Here is a 23,414-nt window from a genome sequence, read left to right as displayed (position 1 = left end):
GCTAAAACGAGTAGCCTACAAAATTAAGGTCGGCTCGAGATTTACACGACACACAGGTAAAGAAATAACGTGTACAGTTGCATATATTGTCGTTACAAGCGCTCCTCACAATAACAAGCTTGTCTAACATCTGTGTGTCTGACACCTATGTGTCTGAAAGTAAGATGCATCAAGCACATTAATGGTGTTTTTATGGGCATCTTTTACCTGAGACTGGCGATTCGGGAGCCCACTTCGTGCCAGGATATAAGAACTGAAAGGATGAACGCACTTCTTGACAGTTTAGCGCCTGGTTGCTTAGCTGAGCGTGCGGCACAAACAAAGCGAACAGAATCACTGCACCGACCGGATTTAGTCCATCCATGGTCACACCGTAGGAACCGAACACTAAAAAGTACGGGAGAGATGTCGAATAGATGTGGTACTTAAGAAAGTGTCGGAGGAAGCAGTGTCCCGTTTCTCCATCCAAGAGATCTAAGCATCCTCTCGTTCTGCACCTCTGTTAGGACACAACATCCCCGAGCCTGTAGTCTGTGTTAATCTTCCTGGTTACTGCATCTGACTGGTAACTTAGCAGCGAAGAACTACTATTCTCATAAAATACCACCCTTCACAGTACTGGTTTGTTCTTTTACAAACTCCCTTCTCGTTCAGTTGCAGCCGAAAGGTTGCCAGATAGTGTAAGTAGATAGCCTACACGCCATCGCCCTCCAGTGTGCATTCAAGTATAAACAGGATTACACGTGAAACGTCTTAAATCAATGGATTACACGTGGGTCCCGCCTATACAACATGACCGTCGGCAGTCCTTCATAGGTTACGGCAGCGGGAGAATGTTTTCCTCTGTCGTTTGATCATTTATGGCCTATAAATGAGATCTTCAGAGGTTAGAACTTGCTCTGCCCAATTTTGTTCCTTTTAATTCCAAATTATTTCCTTACAATAGCCGACTCACACTTCGTTTTCACGTTTAACTTTTAGTAAAACATAAAAGTGGACTATTCAACAGAAGTTACATACGCGATTTTAAAGCGTTTTTAGGATACCATTATTTCCAGTCTGATGTTATTGTAGGCTACTTCCAAATTTCATTGCTCTATTTGGTGAAAACAACAAAATGCAAGACTATTTAAAACGTTTATTTTTAACAGGTTATTACATATACACTGAATATTTAGGGGAAAAAACTTGCATGCCATATTCTAGTCATAATTACTCATTAGTTTCCTAAAAGATAAGAGCGTTTTTATTTATTCACTTGGAAAACTAATTCTGCACACACTATTAAACATTACTTAAACATTCCCAAAATGTTCCAAGAAGCAGGTTTAGCGAACATGAGTCTATGCTGCCATCTGGTGCTGTTCCTAGTTATGTAACTGCACGTCCCAGAAGGGGAATATACCAGCAGGCACTCATTGATCCAAATATTGATAAAAATGTTGATGTACTTGGAATGTAAATGCATACATAAACAATCCTGTAATCTGTTCAAAAATGCTGCTGCTCTGTAGGTCATAAGATCTGGCGGATTACAGATGGATACCGTGCAATTTTTCATTTAAGATTTTGGACATCATTAAAATTGCAAAGTCATCCACCCGAAAACAGCAAGACACCCATATTTGAATCACCCGTCACTAGAAACAGGCCGCAGAACAGGCCATGAGTGCTTGCAGAAAAGAACCATCAACACACAACTTCCTTTATATTCATTCTGAACTAAAACGTGAAATTATACACACCAATTATACAATCGTACGTCTATTGACTGAACTCAAACCCAGAGGAACGTGAATACTTGCAACATTCTTTTCATTCATCCTTCATCAATGGAGTTTTGCACCTGCAACAGCCAGTTTTGCATGGATTTGCACAGCATGCTTATATTAAAAGCTGGACGCAATCCTGCAAAACTCGCCATCACCTGCACCAGGGCTTTGTCCCAACTGTCCTGAAGCAGAGGACAAGGACCAGCAATACATGAAGTGCACACACTGCAGTAGATATCATGGCACTACCTGCACTGTGAGCACTTTGGAACTGCCTGGACCACAAACCCTCTACATCCACGTGGCTGTGATCCATACGCTGTGGCACGGCTGTAAAACTGGGTCATATTGATAAACAGGGTTGTAAACATTATACTCCACATTGCCATCACAACACCATGCGTTAAGTAATAATTTACAAGGCTTCCAGTTGTTGAGCAAACAGTTTCTCCTGCCAGAAGGGGCACCCAGCGCAGTAGATACTACACTACTTCACTAACTACACAAGATGCACCTTAGCAGGAAAAGCATAGTTTTTTTTTCTTCTCGCAAGACATTAATCCAATCTGAATTTCCTCATAACCAGCATGATCCATAGTTAAGCCTGTAAGAGAAAAAAAAACATCAAGCCATCAACATTCAATCAAGCTCAACTTTTAACAATTACCAAATGTGCTGGGGGGAGAAGCACAAGTTTTAATATCAATATTTTTATCTATTATGTTCTCCTAAAGTACAACCATTAAAACTGTAAGATGCAATTAACTGTAACTCTGTACTAGGCCTAGATAATGCCAATATAAGCAATTTAGCTAAGCGGGAACAATTATACATGACTGGAATTTGAATTAAAATGTCAAACAAAAATTACGTTTTGTGGAAGATTCACTTAAGTACAATGGTTATGAGGTAAATAAATGTGCGGAAAAGGTTTTCTTTTGGTATTAAGCCAAATTCAAGTACATCCATCGGCACCGAGCTGTGCACGCGACCGACACCCGCCTAACAAGATTTGGCGCTCAAAATGGAGGATCTCCACTGAAGAATGGGTGGAACCACTCCAAAACCAACGAAGATCCTCCTAAAACCTAAAAATCGTTTTAAAATAGCAAAAAACGTTATTACTGTTTGGATGTATGGGCCAACCATTTCCAGATTTGCAATATTAGTAAAACAGAAGGACTGTCTAAGCTCGTGTACGGTCATGGATAAACTACTGAAGTTTAAGACGCCCTTCAAGTCGTTTTACGGAAACCTCGGTAGGATCTTGGTGGCGAGGAACCATATTTCAAACCTGCTTGTGGTTGCAGTTAAGGAAAAAGGTTAATCCAGCACCCCCGTTTCGTGTGGATGCCGTAGGCCTTTAATACAATCACGGACGCCTCCGTGTGACCTCGTGCAGGACTGCAAATGGTCTAAATGTCCAACACGCAGGTGAACAAAAGCGGAACACACAATGAATTTGGCTTCCACATAAGTAGCTACACATGACGAGGGTGGTTTTGCGTGTGGTACAAAATCATATGGACAGTATTTCCACACATGGAAGATTATCTGCCTACTTTTACCAATTTCATGCTTTTCCCTAAACCTAACAGCATGGCGGTGAGGACATAGCTTAATTAAACGTCCTGACGGGACTGATCAAGTTGTCTAGGTGTGAAGGTTTTATATGTGCTGGCTTTTTTCCTTTTATATATAAATCCTCCTTCCGTGCCCAACAGGCCTGTTTAAACGCCTTGCAGGAGTGAAGGCGCCACACCAGCCCCGGGTTTAAACACACAGGCTGGGAGTCGCCAGAACCAAACCCAAGTTGTCACCCATGTAATAAATACTCAGTTACGGTTTAGGGCCACGGCGTGTAGAGGAAACAACAACTCGAGGAAAACAAATATTAGCCCAACCATATCATCATAATTTAAGGCTCCATTTAAGTAACTTGACTAATTAATAAGTACAAATGGAAAGTTAACGTTAACAATCGATTACATACAGTGAAAAACTTCTCAAATTGTGATTTGTTGCAATGCAGGCGTATAGCAAACTAGTGATGATTAACCTAGCTCTAGTTTAAAGGTTAATCAGTAGTTAGCAGAGAGAAAAGTGCCATCATCGTTCAAAACGAGTGTTACACATTTCTTCTAAATGAACGCGTGTTTTAACTAATTCATCATGTTAAGAGCGCATCTATCTAGATAAGTCCAATTCACTCCAGCAGCACATGATTTAGCCTCAGCTCCAGCACACAAAAGCCCGTCCAACGAAAACACTGACACACAAAGTCTATCTGAACACACCAGCAACAGATCACAAACAAAAAACAAACTCAACACCAGACTTAATAAAAACGTGTCTTGCTGAACGGACGTGTTAGGACATATAAAGAACTTAATTGTATCCGTTACCTCAAAGTGTTGGGAAGCTTCAGGTCGCAGGAGGTTTAAGAAAGAGGCGCGAACGTTCCGTCATGTGATGGTTCCTGTTCGCCTCCCAACACACGAACCCCCCCCCCGAACCCACCGGCACATCCGCTAAAACCCACATTTGCATAGTTATTCGGGGGGCCTATTAGTTTTAGACCCATTTAAACCTTGCAAAAAAAAGATCTGGACGTCAACATCTTCATACATATAGAAGTTTTTTCAGTTTACCTAAAAAGAGGGTGTATAAAAAGTTACAGCCCAGCTTGTAGTTTAGGAAGCTTGTTAAATATTTGCCCTGTTTGAAACAATAAAAACACAAGCATTTTTAATTAGCTACCCGAAACCTGATAAAATATTGTTTCTGTTAAATAAATTAACATACGACAAAAAAGCAACAAAACAATGAAAGAAATGAATAGCATAGACCCAATTCCCACGCATTTGAACAGAAAACAGCCAAAATTAGAAGAAAAAAAGTTGAGGCACACTACAAAGCTAGTTCAGAAATGATCCAAACACTTAAAATAAAAAATATACCGGGTGAGGTGTAAACGAAACAAACACCCGGGTCCTGTGTTGTGTTAAAGTTGGTCTACTGCGCACATGTTTCATGTTCAGCCCTTGTCGCCAGTCTAGAGAGACGACAAAATGTTATGTCATGCATGTAATTTAAGAGCATCCTTTTGTTATTTTTTCTTTCTGGGGGTGGGGAGCGGAAAAGAAAACTCCCGCATGTACTGCAACAATTGGTCTGCAAATCTGAACTTGTATTAACCGCCAAACTAGTCCAAAATGTTCAATTTGAAGGCAATCCACAAAAACTAGCACACAATGAAACGTGTGAAGTTTGAATATGTGATTGGTGTCTGGGTGTGTGTGACTGCTCTGTGCTTCTGGTCTAGTTGCCTTATCATGTGCCCTGAAAGACCGGGAACGCTGGGTTGACCTTTAACCTCTCACCCCTCCCCCTATCCCCAGCTCTATAGGATCATTGTGACATGCATCAAAGAGTTTCTCTCCGCTTTCACCAGCAGGATCCTCTTATATTTGTAGCTTCTTCTTCCTGTTTTTGATATGCAGCCATAGCAAGTTTTCTGCCTCACTGAAAAGTTAAAGTTTTGTAATAAAGAGCCGTTTCTGAATATTACAGAAAAAAAATCTTCGTAACAAACGTACAGTATTTGGCTGCTTTGCTTTAATTTGAAACCAAAGAAATATAGCTGGTGGTAACTAATGTTTGCAGTCGTGTCCTTATAAAACCTTATATTTGGTCTAGTTTTACAACGACTGAACGCAATGTACAAGCCAAATACCTGTTAAGATTGCTGAAAGACATTTATTGTTCACGAGGATTGCCCTAATGGAAACAAATTTTGTATGAATAATTGTAATGATTTATCAGAGCATTTAGGAGTGAGAACTGTATTACTAAAGTAATTTATAATTTCATTAGTAAAAAATAAGATTAGTAAAAGAGCACAGTAACTAGTTACATTCAGTATACCATTACCACCATGTGATTTTGCATGGGCAGAAGTATTAAATCAGCATTTAAATCAAGTAGACTATTTTTAAAATCTCGGCTTCAGGGTTCGATTCGCTTATTGTATTTTTCGTATTTTTAACAAACTTGATTTATGGGATTAATGCTGAGCAAGAGCTGAATTATGTTTCTTATAGTCATGGACGTAATTTTGATTTCAAAAGTGGGGGGGGACATGGATTCGTCGCTATTTAAATATTTGGTTTTAACCGTAAAAACTGTTAAATTACGTCCATGCATAAAGTAGAGAAAACTGGAATTGTATGTCGTATCTGGACCGAGATTCGGGTTGAATAACTTCATATCGGGTCATGGCCAGGAGCTGCCGGCAGGGGGCGCTGGTGCATGTGGAATACAGAGAGCAGGGCGACCTTCCCTTCACGTCCGTGCGGCCCGTGTCTGTTGTGTTGTATGACATTTACAGGAAGTACAGCACCAACTGATGTACGTTTGAATACGTTGTGTATAAACGCACGGATATTAAATACGTTGCACTTGTCGCAAAACCTGCTAAATATCATAGTATAAAGATAAAAGTAATGATACACGATTTTACTAGATTATGCACGTAATTTTTGGCTGCTTTTGAAAACGGTAAGCATAGCTTAATAACGACGTTTCCCCTTTGTGTGACCAATTAGTCTTTTCTGGTCGGTTGATCCGCGTTTGTATTCTTACGAGCTTGATAGTCACTGTTGTAAAAACGATGAAGATGGCACAGACCAGCACGGAACCGTCTGAGGAGCCGAACTCAAAGTGTCACTGGATAGAGACACTGTTTCAGCCACACTTTACTTTTCAAGATCTGCTAACGGGACCAGATCACTCCACTGATAAACCACGAGTCACACCAACGAGGTTCATGTCTGTAGACCAGCCGTTTGATCCCGAATCAAGAAGGCAGGTCTACATGACTACTTTAAAAGAGGTGCAGCACAACGAGGCCTTGGTGAAGAGGAGGAACCTCGTTCAGAGAATCAGTAGAGATGAGCAGCCCATAGACAGACAGAGGCCACCACCTGATGTTCAACATGAAGATTCAGGTGAAACACCACATTCAAAGGGCAACGGAGAAGACCGTGGACTGGACAGGTGCATCTGGAACAAGGAGGACATCTCTCAGTTACGGATGGTTCTGAGCGAGACGGAGAGAGACATGTGGAGGTTGAGGGAGAGGCTCCGAAGTTCAGAGGAGCAACTGAACAGTGAGCGAGAGACGAGGACGAGGTTGCAGGCTCTACTGGAGGATCGCGAGGGGCAGCTGGAGACGTCTAGACAAGAGGCGGCACGACACTCCCTGGTCGTGAGGGCCCTGAAGAAGGAAGCTTACATCACAAACATCCGACTACAAGAGCTCGCCGCACAGAGCTGGCGACAGGCCGAGGAGGCGAGGCGCCTGCGTGCGGAGCTGAGGGAGGCCGAGGAGAGGAGCCGTCAGGAGACACGACGCTGGTCGGGCCTGGCCTGGGAGCTGGAGACGGCACAAGGGCGGGAGAGGACGGAGGCAGCGCAGCAGACGCAGGCCGTCAGGGTGGAGTACGAAGCGGCCGTGGGGAGCCTGCAGAGACAGGTGGAGGAGGCTCGCACCGCGCTGAGGGAGGAGGAGGAGAACCACGGGCGAAGCAGGACAGCTCTGGAGGTCCTGCGTCGCCACCTCGGCGAACGACGGTACAACGAAATACAGGAATGTCCGACTTTGTTTCAAGCCACATCACAGCACTGAAGCTGAAGAACTGAGGCATACAGGTCAAGGTGGTTTAGCCCTTTTTTTTGGAGTGAATAACACAGAGAGGCATCCAGTCCAAGATCAGAACCATTTTGGAAGCGGGCCCCAAAGATTTTATATATACACAATGAGACAATGACAATTTTTGTCAAATTAGTTATGTTTAATATACTTCAGATCCTCTGGATTGTTGGAAACGAACATGTCTGCTTTAAAACACAAAAATGCTACATCTCACCGTTAAAAGTATACAACATTCATCAGTGTGTCTTCTAAAGCAGCTTTCAAAATACACTAAATAAAGCACACGGGCATTCATTTCCAATATAACTGCACTATTTTATTTTCTTTAAAATAAAACTTATGTACATATATATTCCTCTCACCTGGTGGAAAACACAACAGAAAACAGGAAAAAAAAATCAAGAAAAAGAATAAGAGAAATATCAGAATAAAAGAAATAAATGAGCAAAGCAAACATTTCCAGACCAACCCTGAAGTGAAGCCCACAAATAACTTAATCGGTCATATAATTTTCTTCCACTTACATCCACAGCAACATATCACGTATTAAAGCAATCATGTGTTGATGGCCGGCACTGCTATTTAAAGACAAATTTGTACAGTTGAATAAACCCACCTTTCCATCACTGATACTACCTTCAGCTCTGTTTTAAGTGTCAAGAGCCTTCAGACCTTTGGGTTATACTGCTGTAAGATGAATTTATCATGTGAAAGATGTTCATCATCATACTTGCATACAATTGCTTTTGTAAAAGTAACAGAAGGCATTTTATGCATATGGCACTCATACCTATACCAGTACCTGTTTCGACACCCGACATTTCTGTATGAAGTTATCACATTTGTATGTACAACAGCCCTGATTTCTCATTCATTACACATGTGAAATAAATTGTTAAACACCGTGTTCTCACTCTCACTTACGTCTGCTTGCTTCGGCTCTATGACATTACAAGTAAATCGGTACTCATTTCAAACCTCTCAAACTGCCACATTCACACACACAGAAGTTTCACATGCTGCATACCAGATGCGCAAGCATAACAGGTCGGATTTTGCCTCGCAGGTCCCATTCAGCGATCGAAGGCCATAACTTTTGTTGTTATAAGGTCTTATGTTTGCTTGCACAAGTTATTCTGCTACCCTATAACCACAGTAATACTTGTTGAGAGAAAGAAAAAAAAAATACACAGCACTTAAGCAACTCAAAACCTATGAGGTATATAAGAGAAGAATCTGTGCAAAGAGTACAAAGTTCAGCGTAAGGGAAAGTAGCTAACTCAACAAAGGCGTTTCAGTAGAATACTCTCCTGCATTTTCGTTCAAAAAGACATTTTTGCAACAGAGAGGTGCTGAAAAATGCAAACCAGTTTGAAAAAAGTGTTACCACAGTTTTGGCTCATTCAAGTTAGACAGTGTAGATGACATTAAACTGGAATTCAATGGCGTCTCCTGTCGTAACCCTCAGTTAATGGCTTTACAACCCTTGCATCTTCTCATTTAAGGCTTAAAAATGCAGCATCTACAGAGCATCAAAACCACCACTCTGATCCCATCAGTCTTACAGTATTACAGTGCGAGTGTTGATTAATCAATTAACGATGTTCTATGCGTACCATGTATTTCTACATCAGTGGAATAAACAAACCTGCAATTAGTTGCACAGCTAATAAATATTAGATATTTGTGTGTACGCGTTTTAAAAGCTTCCCCGAACATTTAAAATAACGGGCTAACCAAAGTGAAGTCAGAATAATACTCCAGGTACACTTTTATGCAAAGGGATCCAATAAGTAACCATCAAGGTAGTTAAATAACGCAACCAGTCAGCGTGCGACTGGTGTGAGCACAATATCAGAAAATACAGAGGGCCTCACACAAGCAGGTTAGCCCTCCACGATTTGGCAGCCATTCTGGAAATTCTCTTTTGCACATTATATATATATAATTTATTTATTTGTTGAATAATTTGATATAGGACTATGAAACATACCCAGTCACTAGCTAAAGAGAAGAGGGCTTTGGTTTACTATTTACTAGAGTGCTGGTTTAAAAAGGCTTAAAAAGTGAATAAAGTTAAGACATATCTTTGAGATACTTTTGCTTCCAAAGCTTTGGAAACATTTGCTTTCTACATTTGTGGGCATCGCAGGCCTATCCAAAACTTGAAATAAAGTGAATTCTCACCAATAAAGGCATTTGTCTCCTAACACACCATTACTTGCCTTAATAAAAGGTGAAAAACACCTCTACAAACCCAGAGGAAACTTATTTTTCTAAGTCACTACCAAGAACTACCACAAATCTGACTAAGGTAAAAATCAAAATGGTCACAGATAGTCAGAGGTCGCACAGACAGTCAATGGTCTCTAAACAATCCATGCGTGTTTCTAACATTTTCTCTCTGGGAGGAAGCTTTGGGTCCCACTTACCTTTCTAACGGCAAAACTCCACCTTGTCCCTAATTAAAGGGAAAGACTCGCTATCTAGAGCACTCGTTACCCATTTCAGCGGTCAGATGCAAAGAAATTAAGTGTCGGTGAGAGCAGTATTTCTTCGTCACTCCCTCCTCTTCCCTCCCTCACGCTCCTTCAGCACGCCTGCGCCCTGACTCTGGCCCTCAGCTCCGTCCGCCTCACACCTCCTCTGGCGGGGCAGGCTTCTTCAAGTCACGGATCTGCTTGATCAGATAGTTCTTTTCGTCGCAGAACTGTTCGTCTTCCGAGCGGTCGGTCTGGAAGTGGCTCAGGAAGTCCACCAGCTTGGACTGGTTCTTCAGGAGGATGTCCAGCACGGGCTGCGTCTTGTTCGGGTTCGCCACAAACACCTGAGGGCACAAGGAAGACTTCTCATTTCAGTTAATGGAGTACTAGTGTTTTTTTAGGTCAATGGGGCAGATATGTGAAAGTCAGCAAACAAGTGGGCCAAATTATTCTGTCTCAAGCCATAGTTGCCCTGACATTCAGACCTGGACGAGCCTGTGGGCCTGTGCGCATTACCTTAAAGACGTGGAAGGCTTCGAACTGGATGTTACGGCTGTTGTCTTTCAGCATGTTCATCATCAGCTTCAGGTTCTCAGCTCGACTGATGTACTTGGTCATGACGGTGAAGTTGTGTCTGTCCAGCAGGAGTTCGCCCAACAGCTATGAGGAAGACCACGGCTGGTGTTACAACAGATGTTGCCACTGAAGAATTATATCACCACGTGTCGGTTAGGAACGGACTGCCAGTTTTATTACATATGCTCCAACACAAATTGCCCCTGCAGCAAACAAACTTGTAGATCCTGTGTCTCAGTCCTGGCCTACCAGGGAGAGAACATCGCTACAGCAAGACCTAAATGTGCTCATGAATATAATCACACGGTCCAATCATGTTCCAGTCACACGCGTGTCTATGTCTTGTGTTGTAAACATGATACTGCTGTAAAGATAGGGCAGACAGAGGCGAGCAGGACTTTCCTATAGGCATGTGACGGTTACAATCTGTCCAATATTGCAGCACAACTCTGTTACCTGCGAAAATCTTTCCTGACACATCAAAGTCACCGTGTGACAACCTGTGTTACAGGTAAAGACCTCACCTTCAGGGACTGACGCTTGGTGACATAATTATCAGAATGCAGCAGCTTTTCATAATCTGTAAACACCTAAAAAAGAAAAAAAGAAATAATACGGAAAAAAAAGGTCATCTTACTACACATATTCTGGATCTTCTCATGAATGTTAATTTTACCACACATATACTGGACCTTCTCATGAATATGTAAATGTTACCACACATATACTGGACCTTCTCGTCAATATGTTAATTTTACCACACATGTACTGGACCTTCTCATGGACTTTAACAAAACTGATCCGCTGACTTAATTGATCCACCACTGCTAACATTTTTGCAAGAAGTACTCTGGCTCTTCAACACTTACTCTGTCATAGTTTGTCTCTAAGAAATCCGCACACATAATCTTGTGTCTCGTTAGAAGATCCTACAAAAGAAAAAAAAACAACCTTGGAGTAAATGTGTATATGCAAATCAAGTCCAATGGAAAAATTCCTGACACCACTTTTACAAATCTCACAAGTAATACAAGAAAATAACAGGTTTGCATAATCCACTTAAATGACCGATAAGAAATAGCATACAAAAAACTCAGAAGACATTACTTTGCTCACCTTAAATGAAGCAAAAGCATCAGAGGCAATGTCAAAGGTCGACAGTTCCACATAACGGAAGAAACAGAAGAAGTCCTCTGAGAACAGGACGGTTCGGGCCAAGGGTTCATGACGGAGGCACTCCCTCAGCATCATACCACAGTTCAGAGCCACATCCGGAGTCTCATAGCTGCAGTTAACAGAATAAACACTAAGGACCAAGGTCACCATGGAAGACAACTAATTATGTTTTACTACCCAAACACCCCCCCCCCCCCCCTTTTCTTTCTGAGCTGCCACTCATGCCGTGTGGTAGGACAGTTTAACAGTACAGTAAGAACATCCAAATTCGAAGAGATTCCCACAGTTGGGTAGCATCACTCTGGAGGGGCGGGAACGGAAGGATACAGCCAACCGTCCTGACTAGTGGTGCACAGTGACTCCACAGATAATTGTGCACTCATGGCCACAAGTGACATTTGCTATGCTGGGAACCAAAATCTGGTTCCCACCACATTGTACATGTGGGCCAATTTTGGTGTAGCTGGATCCATGGAAAACATATACCATCAAGCAATGATGTGGAGATGATTCATTTGTTCATGCACTTTTACAAAACAAAATGTGTCCATTGCTTGCAGATCTGATAACAGGACAGGGAATGAGAATACTCAATGAGAATACTGAATACAGTCACATCAGCAATGCCAGCTACTATTGACAGGTTAATCAATGCTCTTCATCCATGGCTGGCCCCCGGGACCTGGGAAACGAACCCTTTCAGCAGCATGAAGAGGATCTGGGAGTGGGAGGAGATGTACTCCACGGTGGGAGTGCGGGTGCCAATCTGACGACGAACTATGTTGCTGAACAACTGAACCACATCCTTCTTCCCCTGTGAGGACAATTAAACAGAAATGTAAATCAAATATATTCAGTATATTAGAAGCAAGAGTGCCTAAACTTTAATCATACGCAACACTGAACAGGAGGCTAAAGCCACGCAGAGAAGATCGGAGATCCTTTAGTAAAGGCTAAAGTAAAGGCTTCAACATGGTTGGAAACGTGGTTAGTGAACCCAAAATTAAAATTATACTAAATTAAATAAATGAATAAAAGCTCATTTATTAAACCAATCACATGCCACAGTACTCCTTGGGCTTCATGACATCTGCTGTGCAAACGCTAAAGTCAACACAAACGCCTAGTTTGGTTATGAATGACAGTCACCTCGAAGTCGATCCTTTGCAGGTTGGCTATGAGAGCAATGAAGAGGTTGGTGTTGTAGAGCTCTTGGGCCAGCTGGGCCACTGCTTCTGTTTGAGGTTCTTTGTCGCCAGTGCCACACAGGACTTCTTTTAGTGACGCTAGGTTCTTCGACGCCTCCTCTGCAACCTGGTACACAAATCAGTCTCGTTTCCACCAACCGCCATTGCCAGAGAACGCTCCAAAATCACATTTAAAGGGGAAAAACCGAATGTGTGAATACTGCTTCAGTGTTTCCTCTTGCTCTAAAGCAGTGATCACGGTGCGCACTGCCAAAAACAATACAGCGACTTCAAAATAAAGGTCCTGTGAGGTTTCAGATTTCGCTGCTCACCTTTTCACATTTCTTGTTGTCAGATGCATCTAGTTTCTCCAAGCAGGCCACGTTCTCCTTGAGGTTCTTCACAATCTCTGCAGGGTTCTTCTGAGACTTCCCGAAGGGAAATGGCATGATGTTTTAATGGTGCGGCTGGTTTTAGATGAAATTAGAAGCCGTTCAACTTTACAAGGAAAAAAAAAATACACAAAATTACAGGCATGAAATGTCAAATGATTTGTCAATTTAGACCAATAATAAAATAAACAGTGGAATTATATGAGTCAAGAATCTTTTTTTTTCTTCTGATGTACAGTCAGGTTTCATCTTTCATATCCCACTGAAATACATATGAGAAAGGAGTCTCAGATCTGACATCAGCATTCTTAAACTGAAATGTGCAATGCAAATGGGAAATGAAGGACAACTCTACATCCACTGAGCATGCCCAGACTGTAGCCCAGCTCTTATAGCTACAAAATGTACCCAACCTGAGGACATTATAAACCATGCTAAAAATGATGCGGCAGTGTGTGATACTTCACACTATAAACCTGCACTCCTATTAACTATTAGCTCAGACATTGTAACTTCACTACATAATGGGGCTGGATATTTTCAATTTCTTGTTAAAAAAGGCACTGATTTTGGCATGATCTGAATTTCTTTCAAGTCATGTATAGAATTTTTGAGGAGAGCATCTTTATTGACAGTTTTGAAAACAAAATGTCCATACAATCCCTTACTTGAACTCTTACAACAATGCCAAGCAGTTGCAGACTGGACTGAACATAATGAATGCTCATGTGGTTGCTTTTTACTTGTTTTAAAGAATGGCAAAAAAGAAGGCTGTAATATGTAGAATTATCATTTAAGGCCACTCTAAGTAACTATCATTCGTGTGCAAGTTCTTGAATTAACATAATGCCTTTATCCAACATCCTGACTTTAATCTGGACTGCATGGTACCAAACACTATATCTGACCAGGTTACCCTAATATGTGACAAACAGAAGCAACAATACACCCGCCTAATTCTCCGTTTTCTATTTACGACACTGATGTCCGACAGCATGGAACCGAGATGCAGTATTTCATTTACACACTACTTGCCAAGACTTGTCCAACAAGAAATGTGGATGAACTGAAATGTTTGGCTTTGATTTAAAATGTTTAAAAATGTCTACAATCTTAAACGCATGCCATAGATGCCTGTAATCAGAACATACCACATGTTAAAAGTGCATCATTAAGGATAAGCTATAATTATTAAAGAACATATATGCCCTACAAGTTCAGCATTATAAAATTAAAAATAAATACATACATAAATGTCTTACTTCTCACAGGAAGTCATGTTATTCATTTAGAAGTAGACCCATCATATGAGCTTTGGACATGCATGCTCACCTAGTCCCATTTCACTAGGATTCACTTCACATTTGTAACATAGATAATATGTCAAAAACCTTTGGCTACAAACTACAGACCGTTAGGCACGTTTTAGAAGTAATCCAGCAATAAAACAAACATTAGTCAGTGCTCTACTTGAACTGGCCAAGCAGTTAAAGAAGGAAATTTATGCCTGATGGAGATATCCATTGCCAGACACCACCCAAACTGACAAAGCCAGTAGACATCGATCAGCATTTCCAAGAAAAATAACTAAGCTAGCTATTGATCTGTACAGATGTCACACACTGAGATGATAACCTGCTTGGCCAATTTATCACGGTTAGCTAAGAGACTACAGCAATCTAAGGAAAAGTTGATTTCCTGTCCATGTTCAGCAATGTGATCACTAATGTGGTAGCTGATCACAAAGACTACAGCAGCTGCCTAGAAGTGTTAGGCAGGCAGGCAGAAGGGTATAATAATGTGGATGAAGAGATAAGTGACTTCGACATTTAGAGTTAACTACCCAAGTTTACTAACTTGCTATGCTGAGCAGCAGACCACACAGCTTACTCAATTACAATGACAGATGTCTCTCTCTCTCTCTCTCTCTCTCTCCAGTGACATTACTGCAGCAGTTCTGCGGTTTGTCAGCAACCATCATCACACAGCGCATAACTTTTTACCCACCCCTCCAGTCCCACTGACAATGACAACTAACGCAACTCAGTGGCTGAATTGATGAAATTATTGATGCAACTACACTATCAAACCCGACCTGCACCACAGACGTGAGGCCGAACGCTGCCACGAGTCACCAAACGACCCCAGCAGCTCGTCGAGTTTGAACCGAAAAAGCGGGTTTACGGGGAAACCGAGAAAATGGCAGACACGACGAGATAGCCAGGACAGATTAGGTTTAAACCAGCTGCGTTGGTTACTTTTCTCACCACGACGGCTGCTCATATGACCCAGTCGGGCGGTTAGTTAGTTCAGATATCGAGTTGGAAGAAGCTCAAGTTTAATACTCACCGCATCCACCAATTTAGCTGAACGTCGACTTTGGAAAATTACTCAAACCAAGGTTGCTAGCTAGCTCGGACAAACTACTTATAAGCACCACAGCACGCTAAAACTTCGTTCAGACTAGGGCGTACATATTATTCGGCCTCAAATCTGTTTTTTTTTTTCTTTTTAAATTTGCAGTTAGCCCTTTTCTCCTTCTAACACCGGTTCACTGACGAAGAGCAGCTAGCTAGCTAGTTAGGTTATATCAGGGAAGTTGGCGAGTGTTTAGGAAACCGCCCTCATTTCATGATTGACATCACCCCTGACCAATGGTAACGTCTAAGACAAGCAAACGCCCTCTTCAAGTAATAATGGTACTTCGATTTTAATTTAAGTAGATTTATTAGTTTGAAAAACTGGCAGTCTGCATCCTTTGCAATAACTTTATAATAAAAAAAATAATAATAATAATAATTCGCCTTTTTGTTATGATTCCAATAAGGTTTGATCAGTTATAACATTAGCCTATTATACTGTCTTGAGATAGGACTTATGAACATTTTTGGATAAAATACATTTTTATATATGAATTTGTAAAATAGTAACACCTAAACTTCATACTTCAGTCTTTTACTGAGTGCTGGCCAGGACAGTCTATATCATGTGTATTTACTGTTATGAAAAGATGTGTGAAGTCACCTCTGTGCATCTCTATTTGTTTGTACATATCAGACTGAATCGCTTTTTACACCTTTTAAAAATAAAAATAAAACACTTTTAATACCCTTCTTTAAATAAACAGAACAAAAATATCTAGGCCATATGGAATGCCTTTATTTGGCCAAATATGCACATGTGCAGTGCAATGAAATGCTTCTCTTTGCATATTCCAGCTTCATTGGGAGCTGGGATCAGAGCGCAAGGTTAGCCATTACACAGATGCCCTGGAGCTGAGAGCATTAAGCTTCTTGCTGAAGGGTTCAACAGTGACATATAACAGTGGTATGTTTATACAAATAATAAAACAAATGTAAAATATACAGCACATTGTTTAGAGACATGTTTATGAATAGTGAAATGAAGGCACAAGACTTTTAAGAATTTTGGTTTTGTGCTATGGACCCTTATGACTTTGTTGTTAGTGGCACCCTAGTGACTGATGCATGAACCAGATAATCTATTTCCCAGAAAAAAAGAGACACAGCAGGATGCAAGACCATATAAGGCATCTTCAAGTGGAAGGAATACATTTCTATTGTGCTGCAGACAATTAAATAAAGGTATGACAATGGAAATGAAAATTATTTTTGGGATAACTTCAGTAGAAGACATCTGTACGTAGTCTAAGCCTGACATTTTCCCCAACATTATCATTAAAGGTTCCAGTGAAGTTGTACATATCTATATGGTGATTTTAAGGAATATTATGTACTATAATTATTTCATACACAATTAGTGTTGAGTGTGGTGACTTGAGTGGAAATTTGACTAATCATAAATGATAAAGAATAATCATAAAGCCAATACAAAACAAACAGGTCATACAATTAACAAACAATTTGTACAAGTGTGAAACTTAAAACGTTTATGTCTGTTTAGCATCACCTCTATATATTCTATATTTCACACACACACACACACACACACACACACACACACAGAGAGAGAGAGAGAGAGAGAGAGAGAGAGAGAGAGAGAGAGAGAGAGAGAGAGAGAGAGAGAATGAGCGAGTGAGTGAGCGAGTGAGTGTGCATAATATTTTCATAATATTTCCAGAAACGTGACGTTTCAGGCAGAGGTCAACAACTGTACAAAACAGTACTAATATACATATGAACAATGTTAATTTTGTTTAGCTTATGCATATTTTCTTGGGGAAAACTTACTTAGATAAAACAATCTTAATAATGCTTTAAATACAATATTTTGCTGACCAGTTGTGTTTTTATTTTTATTTTTAAGTAGCTTAAAGAAAAAAATAAAATGCATTTTAAAATGAGCTAGAATGAGTTTTATAATATGAAAAAACTGTAACAAGGACGGCGTTTGCTTATAAACCAGAACAACATACATGAGCATTTAGTTTCTTTTGAGACGGGTGTGTGCATGTGGATGGTACGGTTTTTTGGCAACGGGCCCTTTACTTTCTGCTGATGTAAAACCCTGTGAGCGATGCCACCTCATTCCAAAACTCTAAAAGCCAAACCTCTTCACCATAAGGCAAGCGATAAATGCGCCTGTACGGAACTGGCAGGCAGTAAAGAAATGCTTTGTCAAGCTCTGTGTGCATTATTCTACATTTCCTTTTTAGAACTTTAGAATCATGATATTCCAGTGAGATTATACACACACACACACACACACACACACACACACACACACACACACACATATATATATATATATATATATATATATATATATATATATATATATATATATATATATATATATATAAAGATTTTGTTCTTTTTTTACGTGCGCCACTCATTTTCAGTTTTAAATCTAAAATGGTCAGATCTTTCAGTGTGGAGGTAGAGAACTCGAGGCGCAGTGTATCTGTGCTCGCGGGCTAAACTCTTGAACTCGAGCGAAGTGAGGAGAGAGAACGCGGACGGAGCGCGAGAGCGTGCCGAGCGGCGGCGCGAGCTGAAGGGGCGTGGCGTGCACGTCGCGAGCGACCGAACGTGCGTTCTGCTGCAGCTCGGCCTGTGCAACGTAACGCGCCGCAATGGCCAGAAACAAGCTGCAGCCGCTCGTTTGTCAGTAAAAGGAGGAACTCGCGCCACTAATCTTGTGCTCTCCCGATTCAGCAGAAATAGAGCTAGACACCAGTGGTAAGGATGTATAATCAGACATTTCCATATAACGTGATTGTGAGGCTGGAGTCACTGTAGTTTATTCCCTCGGTGTTTGGATGTAACGCGTCGGGTATGGCGGTCTCCGCGCCCGGAGCGGGGACGTTCATCGCGCACTATGCAGTGGAAACAATGTAACGAGCGATTGTTTTGGGGTTTGTTTCGTAGTGTGTGCACAAAGTAAGTTGATGCCAGTGTTTTGAAGTGCAGTTTCAAGTCGTATAGCAACTTGGGCCTTACTACAGTGCTCGTGGAAAGATGTGCTTTTAATCTTTCTATCATTCGGAGATATCCCTTTTGAAATGGGCAGTGGAGTGAGCAGGATTTAAGATGCAAAAAAGTTTAAGAATTTTATTTTGCATTTTCATGCCAGTTTCAGATTTTGGTGCATATAATTCTGCGTCTTTGTCTATATGCAGGAAAAGAAGCTTCGCCCTCTAGTTTCTCTACTTTCCATTGAGACTTTGTGATCTTGTTCTTGGCTGTGTTACTTGACTAAACTACACGGTGCACGTTGTGTTCCGCTGCTGTTTAGCTCTAGCTAGTTGTGTTAGCGCTGCTACCGCGTTAGCTGCCTAGCTAGCCGTGCTGCTCGCCTTTCTGAGCCAGCAGGTCGGCTATGGTGACACTAGGCCCGCTGGCGCCAAAGCGAGCTAGAGAACGCCGTTACGAACCCAAGTAACGTGTTGTAACAGCACGCGGACGTTCTAGAACCCCATGAAACGGCGCTGTAACGGTCACCTGGACTCTGACAGGATTCGACTGCTAGCTGGACGGGTAGCTGCCCGGCTGTCTTCTGGCGTTGAGTTTCAGAAGTGAGCTGGTGTTAGCTACGCCACTCTTTCCACTTGATGGTTTTTTTTCCCCTTTTGCTGTTTTAGCTTCATTTATTTACATGCGTTTCAGAAGCCTATGGATTTTTATTATAAGTTTTTTTTGTTGGGAACTTGTGTTACTTTGGTGGGTTTGTGGGGAGTCGGTAATGACTTAATATTGACGAATGTTAAATCATCCTAAATATTTTGCATCTAGAATCTATATTTTAAAATGTAGGATCTAATTAACTATTAAATATAACTACATGCTCTTTACATAGGTTAATATATTGGGCGTATGTCTCATGCCAAGGTAACATAAAACACCTTGTATGTTACCATTTCATTGGAGATTTGAGTTTTATTTCATGTTTTGTGAGTTAGTTTTTGTTACAGTGCATAAAATGTCTCATCACTTGCTTTCCACATTACAAATCGCCATTTTGCTGGTACTACACACACCACGATCAGATAGTCATAAAAGCATGTAAATACGATTTTAAGGCCCACCCTTTCTGTACGGTGCTGTTCACAGGCAGCATCAGTCTCTTTTGTAGTTGGAGGTGTGGAAGAAGCCATGTCGGTGCAAAAGAAGGGGACAGCGGGGCGTCTGCGAAAGTGCGCCTTCTGTAGAACTAACCGAGAGAAGGAGTGTGGCCAGCTGCTAGTATCAGACAACCAGAGGGTGGCTGCCCATCACAAATGCATGGTGAGTGAACCATGTGACATCAGATGTGTTCAGTGGGGACAGAACCTGTTATCTGGTTAAAGGTTGACCAGTCTCACTAAACTGAAATGAAAACATATTGCAACGTGTCAAAGTTGTTTACTTGCTTTACTCATCACTTCCGTTTCATATTTCCATAAATTTAACTCGTGAATTTCTCTGCAGCTTTTCTCCTCTGCCCTGGTGACCTCTCATTCAGACAGTGAAAACATCGGGGGGTTTTCTGTCGAGGATGTGAAGAAAGAGATCAAGAGAGGAAACAAACTGGCAAGTGGCGAGACGCCGTCTTTGTGAAGCGCACTCCATCGCTGGCTGGGCTCAGACTTTCACATTTTGGTGATGATGCATTAGAAAAGTGACCAGAGCTCATTTTGAACTGCCCTACTCCACACAGATGTGTTCATCTTGCCACCGGCCCGGTGCTACCATAGGCTGTGATGTTAAGACATGCCGACGGACGTACCACTACTGCTGTGCCCTGAGGGACAAGGCACAGACCAAGGAGAACCCCTCCCAGGGAATTTACCTGTAAACCCAATGATTGTTCCTATTCTCCATTTCCTCCATTCTCTGTTTCTTCTCTCTGTCTGAATTGTTCGTTCGCATTCATTACACATTTTATAAATCTATCCCCGTGTTCTTTTGTAGTGTTTACTGTCGCAAACATCGTGACGCATCCCAAGACGCCAGCGATGGTAATAAGTTCCCGTTAGTTTAATTTTGGTTAGTTATAATTCGGTTTTACTTGCGCTAAATGTGTTAATTGTGGGCACACACTGTTAGAGGAGCAAGGAGTTGCAGCCAACGATTCGGATTCCTCCCCGCCGAGGAACAGAGGGAGGGGGAGGTTCGAGAAGAGCAGAGTCAGAGCCATGTCTCGTGGGCAATCGGATGACGCCCGATCGACCTCTTCGCAAGGGCTGGATGAAATGGAAAGCTCCTCAAATGTAAAATTTGCATATTCTTTGTCCTAATTATTGTCTGATTAAATCGTGTTGTGTATAAAGTGCTAGAAGCAAGTAGTTAGCTACTGTTGGCTGTAGCTGTTCTGTTTTGTGCGTTTATGTAGCGGGACCGGTCCCCTCTGAGGGGCAGTCCTAGTGAGTCGGGCCTTCGTTGTGGTTTCTGCCATGCTGGTGATGAGGAGAATCAGACGCGCGGTGTGCTCCATTCTGACAACGGCAAAAAGGTCGCAGCACACTACAAGTGCATGGTGGGTCACCCCATACTTAGCAAACACGTTCAGGCAAACGTAGTGAAGCACTTGCAGACATTAAGTGATTTGACAGTTTGCAACTTTTATTAGCACTGACATTAAATGTTTTAAAACCCAAAAAATCAACCACTATGATTATGAACTTGGGGTATTTCAACTGAATTATATTAAAAGTTCAGGGAAGTGAGTCTGTATGTAGCAAATGTAGCCATGAGCTTCAGACGTCTAAATGGTCTTAATTGGTTACACCCGCTCTTGTATGACAGCTTTTCTCTTCGGGAACCGTCCAACTCACTACCAGCTCACGGGCAGAATTCGGGAACTTTGAAATTAAAACAGTCATCCAGGAAATAAAGAGAGGAAAAAGAATGGTGAGTTCATTTATGAGATGAGAATTATTGAGTTATTTTTGTGATGTGTAAGGTTGACTGCAACCTTTTATAACTAACCTTTATAATTTAATCAGGTTTGTACTTTAAACATTTATTAATTCAAGTATGGTTACTAATAAGTTACATAGCTCTACGTATGCAAGAAGCTTTCAAAAAATATTTTAAAACTGCATTTGTTCTACAAGGCATAGTGGACTTAGGCTTATTAAAATGTTCTTCATATTGCGGTTCAAACCTGTTTAATTTTTGACTGCTAATGGGGTGGTTTCGTTTCAGAAATGCACCCTTTGTGGCCAGCTTGGAGCCACCATTGGATGCGAGATAAAAGCCTGCGTGAAAACCTACCACTACCACTGCGGCCTGCAGGACAAGGCCAAGTACATAGAGAACATGGCCAGAGGCATATACAAGTAAACTGCTGATCATGTCTTTTGGTTTTAGGAAAAGCGTCACACGGTGTCAGTAAGCGATGGAAGCCACATGTCGGCACTAGGTGGCATCAAAACATTTGTCGTCTTCGTAGTTGTGACTAATACGAGTCCATAATGTGGATCATAGTGGTTATTGAATTTTTACTGCAGAATATTGATATTCCCCAATCAACTTTAAATAAAGTATTTACATAATCCCTCCTTGGCTGTCCCCACGACAAGCGCCATGTCACACGTTCATTTTTAGACCCTGTCTTGGTACATCTACTGTGATGTTTTGTTCCTTTTACCAGACTGTACTGTAAGAATCACAGTGGAAACGAAGAGCGGGATGAAGAGGATGAGGAGAGGGAGAACCGCAGTCGTGAGAGGGCTGCGAGCAACCACGGGGGGGCGTCTCCTTCGTCTCAAGTTAATGGCAACTAGGTGAGATTCTGGAAGTGTCGCCAAACGCATCCTACGTATGGCAGCATGACTTCCTGTCTTGTAGAAGGTTCTAGTTCACATGACTGGAAATTGTATTTTGCAACTAATAAAGGGTACAGCAGTTATTACACTAAGAAGAACTTGACGATAAAATATTGATGATGAGGATTGTCTTTAACAGATGGTGAACGAAGATAAGCAGAAGAAAAGGACAAGATATTTTTGTATTGTGCTCATTTAGAACATAGAGGCCAGCTCACAATATTAACATTTACAATTTTCCCCTCATTGCCAGAAAATCCGTAACCATGGACAACCAGCCATACATTTCTTTACCTTTTTCTCAATTTTTCATGGACATTTAAAAATGAAACTGGAGAGTCCAGTGTGTACCAAAATCCCAATGAACTGTGAGATGTGTTTGACAACACATGGAGCCAAGCCCTATACTTTAAATAAAAAAACACTTTTTGGATGGAGTATCTTCATTAACGATGTTATTTGGTCCAGGACTGAACGGAGTCTGCATCTGAAAAACTTTGTATGATTTGAAAATGTGAGCCATTGTACATCAGAAGTCCACGCGACTAGACTGGGGGACGTTTTCTTTGTCCAGCTTCTTTCTCCGCAGACTTTTTTTTTTTTTTTTTTTTTTTTTTTTTTTTTTTTTTTTAGACTTCTGCCTAATTATTTCTACTGTCTCTTCCAAATCAAGAAGTTTAATAAGCCTGTCGCTGTATTCTGTCAAAAGGTTGACATTATCTTTTCCTCTTACTTTCTCTTGTATCATGTATTATATTTTACTACTGTATTATCACGAGTAATGTTGAATATCTGTGGCTTCCTTAAGTCTTTAGTCAGGATTAAAGATCGTTGACTAGCATGTGCTTTTTCTTTAACCCGTCTTACGTGGTGATCATTA

The 23,414-nt window shown here is 41.3% G+C and overlaps 4 protein-coding genes across 6 annotated transcripts in view; 2 read left to right on the top strand and 2 right to left on the bottom strand.

The window, feature by feature from the left end:
- Positions 1–774, bottom strand: part of gpc3 (glypican 3) — an 88,793-nt gene extending 88,019 nt beyond the window's left edge. Inside the window, exon 1 of the mRNA XM_077021230.1 lies at positions 208–774. Within this exon, the coding sequence (XP_076877345.1) occupies positions 208–364 (157 nt within the window). The 5' untranslated portion in view covers positions 365–774. The remainder of the gene's footprint in view (positions 1–207) is intronic.
- A 5,362-nt stretch (positions 775–6,136) lies between these two features.
- On the top strand, positions 6,137–8,803 carry ccdc160 (coiled-coil domain containing 160). The gene has a single exon (XM_077021229.1). It carries the CDS (start codon positions 6,445–6,447, stop codon positions 7,459–7,461), a length of 1,017 nt encoding a protein of 338 aa, XP_076877344.1. The 5' UTR covers positions 6,137–6,444; the 3' UTR covers positions 7,462–8,803.
- A 632-nt stretch (positions 8,804–9,435) lies between these two features.
- Positions 9,436–15,921, bottom strand: cab39l1 (calcium binding protein 39, like 1). The gene is made up of 9 exons (XM_077021228.1): positions 15,652–15,921; positions 13,243–13,408; positions 12,873–13,037; positions 12,419–12,537; positions 11,664–11,832; positions 11,417–11,476; positions 11,072–11,137; positions 10,488–10,631; positions 9,436–10,315 (listed from the first exon to the last, which is right to left on the bottom strand). The coding sequence occupies exons 2-9, from the start codon at positions 13,357–13,359 to the stop codon at positions 10,124–10,126; spliced, it is 1,032 nt and encodes a 343-aa protein (XP_076877343.1). The 5' UTR covers positions 13,360–13,408; positions 15,652–15,921; the 3' UTR covers positions 9,436–10,123.
- A 2,348-nt stretch (positions 15,922–18,269) lies between these two features.
- Positions 18,270–23,391, top strand: phf6 (PHD finger protein 6). 3 transcript variants are annotated; one of them, XM_077021226.1, is made up of 11 exons: positions 18,270–18,464; positions 19,836–20,009; positions 20,193–20,294; positions 20,422–20,555; positions 20,676–20,722; positions 20,811–20,974; positions 21,097–21,240; positions 21,510–21,614; positions 21,912–22,045; positions 22,360–22,492; positions 22,788–23,391. In XM_077021226.1, the coding sequence occupies exons 2-10, from the start codon at positions 19,878–19,880 to the stop codon at positions 22,490–22,492; spliced, it is 1,095 nt and encodes a 364-aa protein (XP_076877341.1). In that variant the 5' UTR covers positions 18,270–18,464; positions 19,836–19,877; the 3' UTR covers positions 22,788–23,391. The 3 variants fall into 3 exon arrangements, with proteins under 3 accessions (XP_076877341.1, XP_076877339.1, XP_076877340.1); XM_077021224.1 differs by having other exon boundaries at positions 18,272–18,464; positions 22,674–23,391; XM_077021225.1 differs by lacking the exon at positions 18,270–18,464 and adding an exon at positions 18,493–18,665 and having other exon boundaries at positions 22,674–23,391.
- Positions 23,392–23,414: the final 23 nt, after the last annotated feature.

This window comes from Brachyhypopomus gauderio, chromosome 11 (assembly GCF_052324685.1).
Source record: "Brachyhypopomus gauderio isolate BG-103 chromosome 11, BGAUD_0.2, whole genome shotgun sequence".
In the NCBI taxonomy this organism is placed as follows: Eukaryota; Metazoa; Chordata; class Actinopteri; order Gymnotiformes; family Hypopomidae; genus Brachyhypopomus; species Brachyhypopomus gauderio.
The sequence above is the reverse complement of the archived record's forward strand: the minus strand, read 5'-3'. Positions and strand labels throughout refer to the sequence as shown.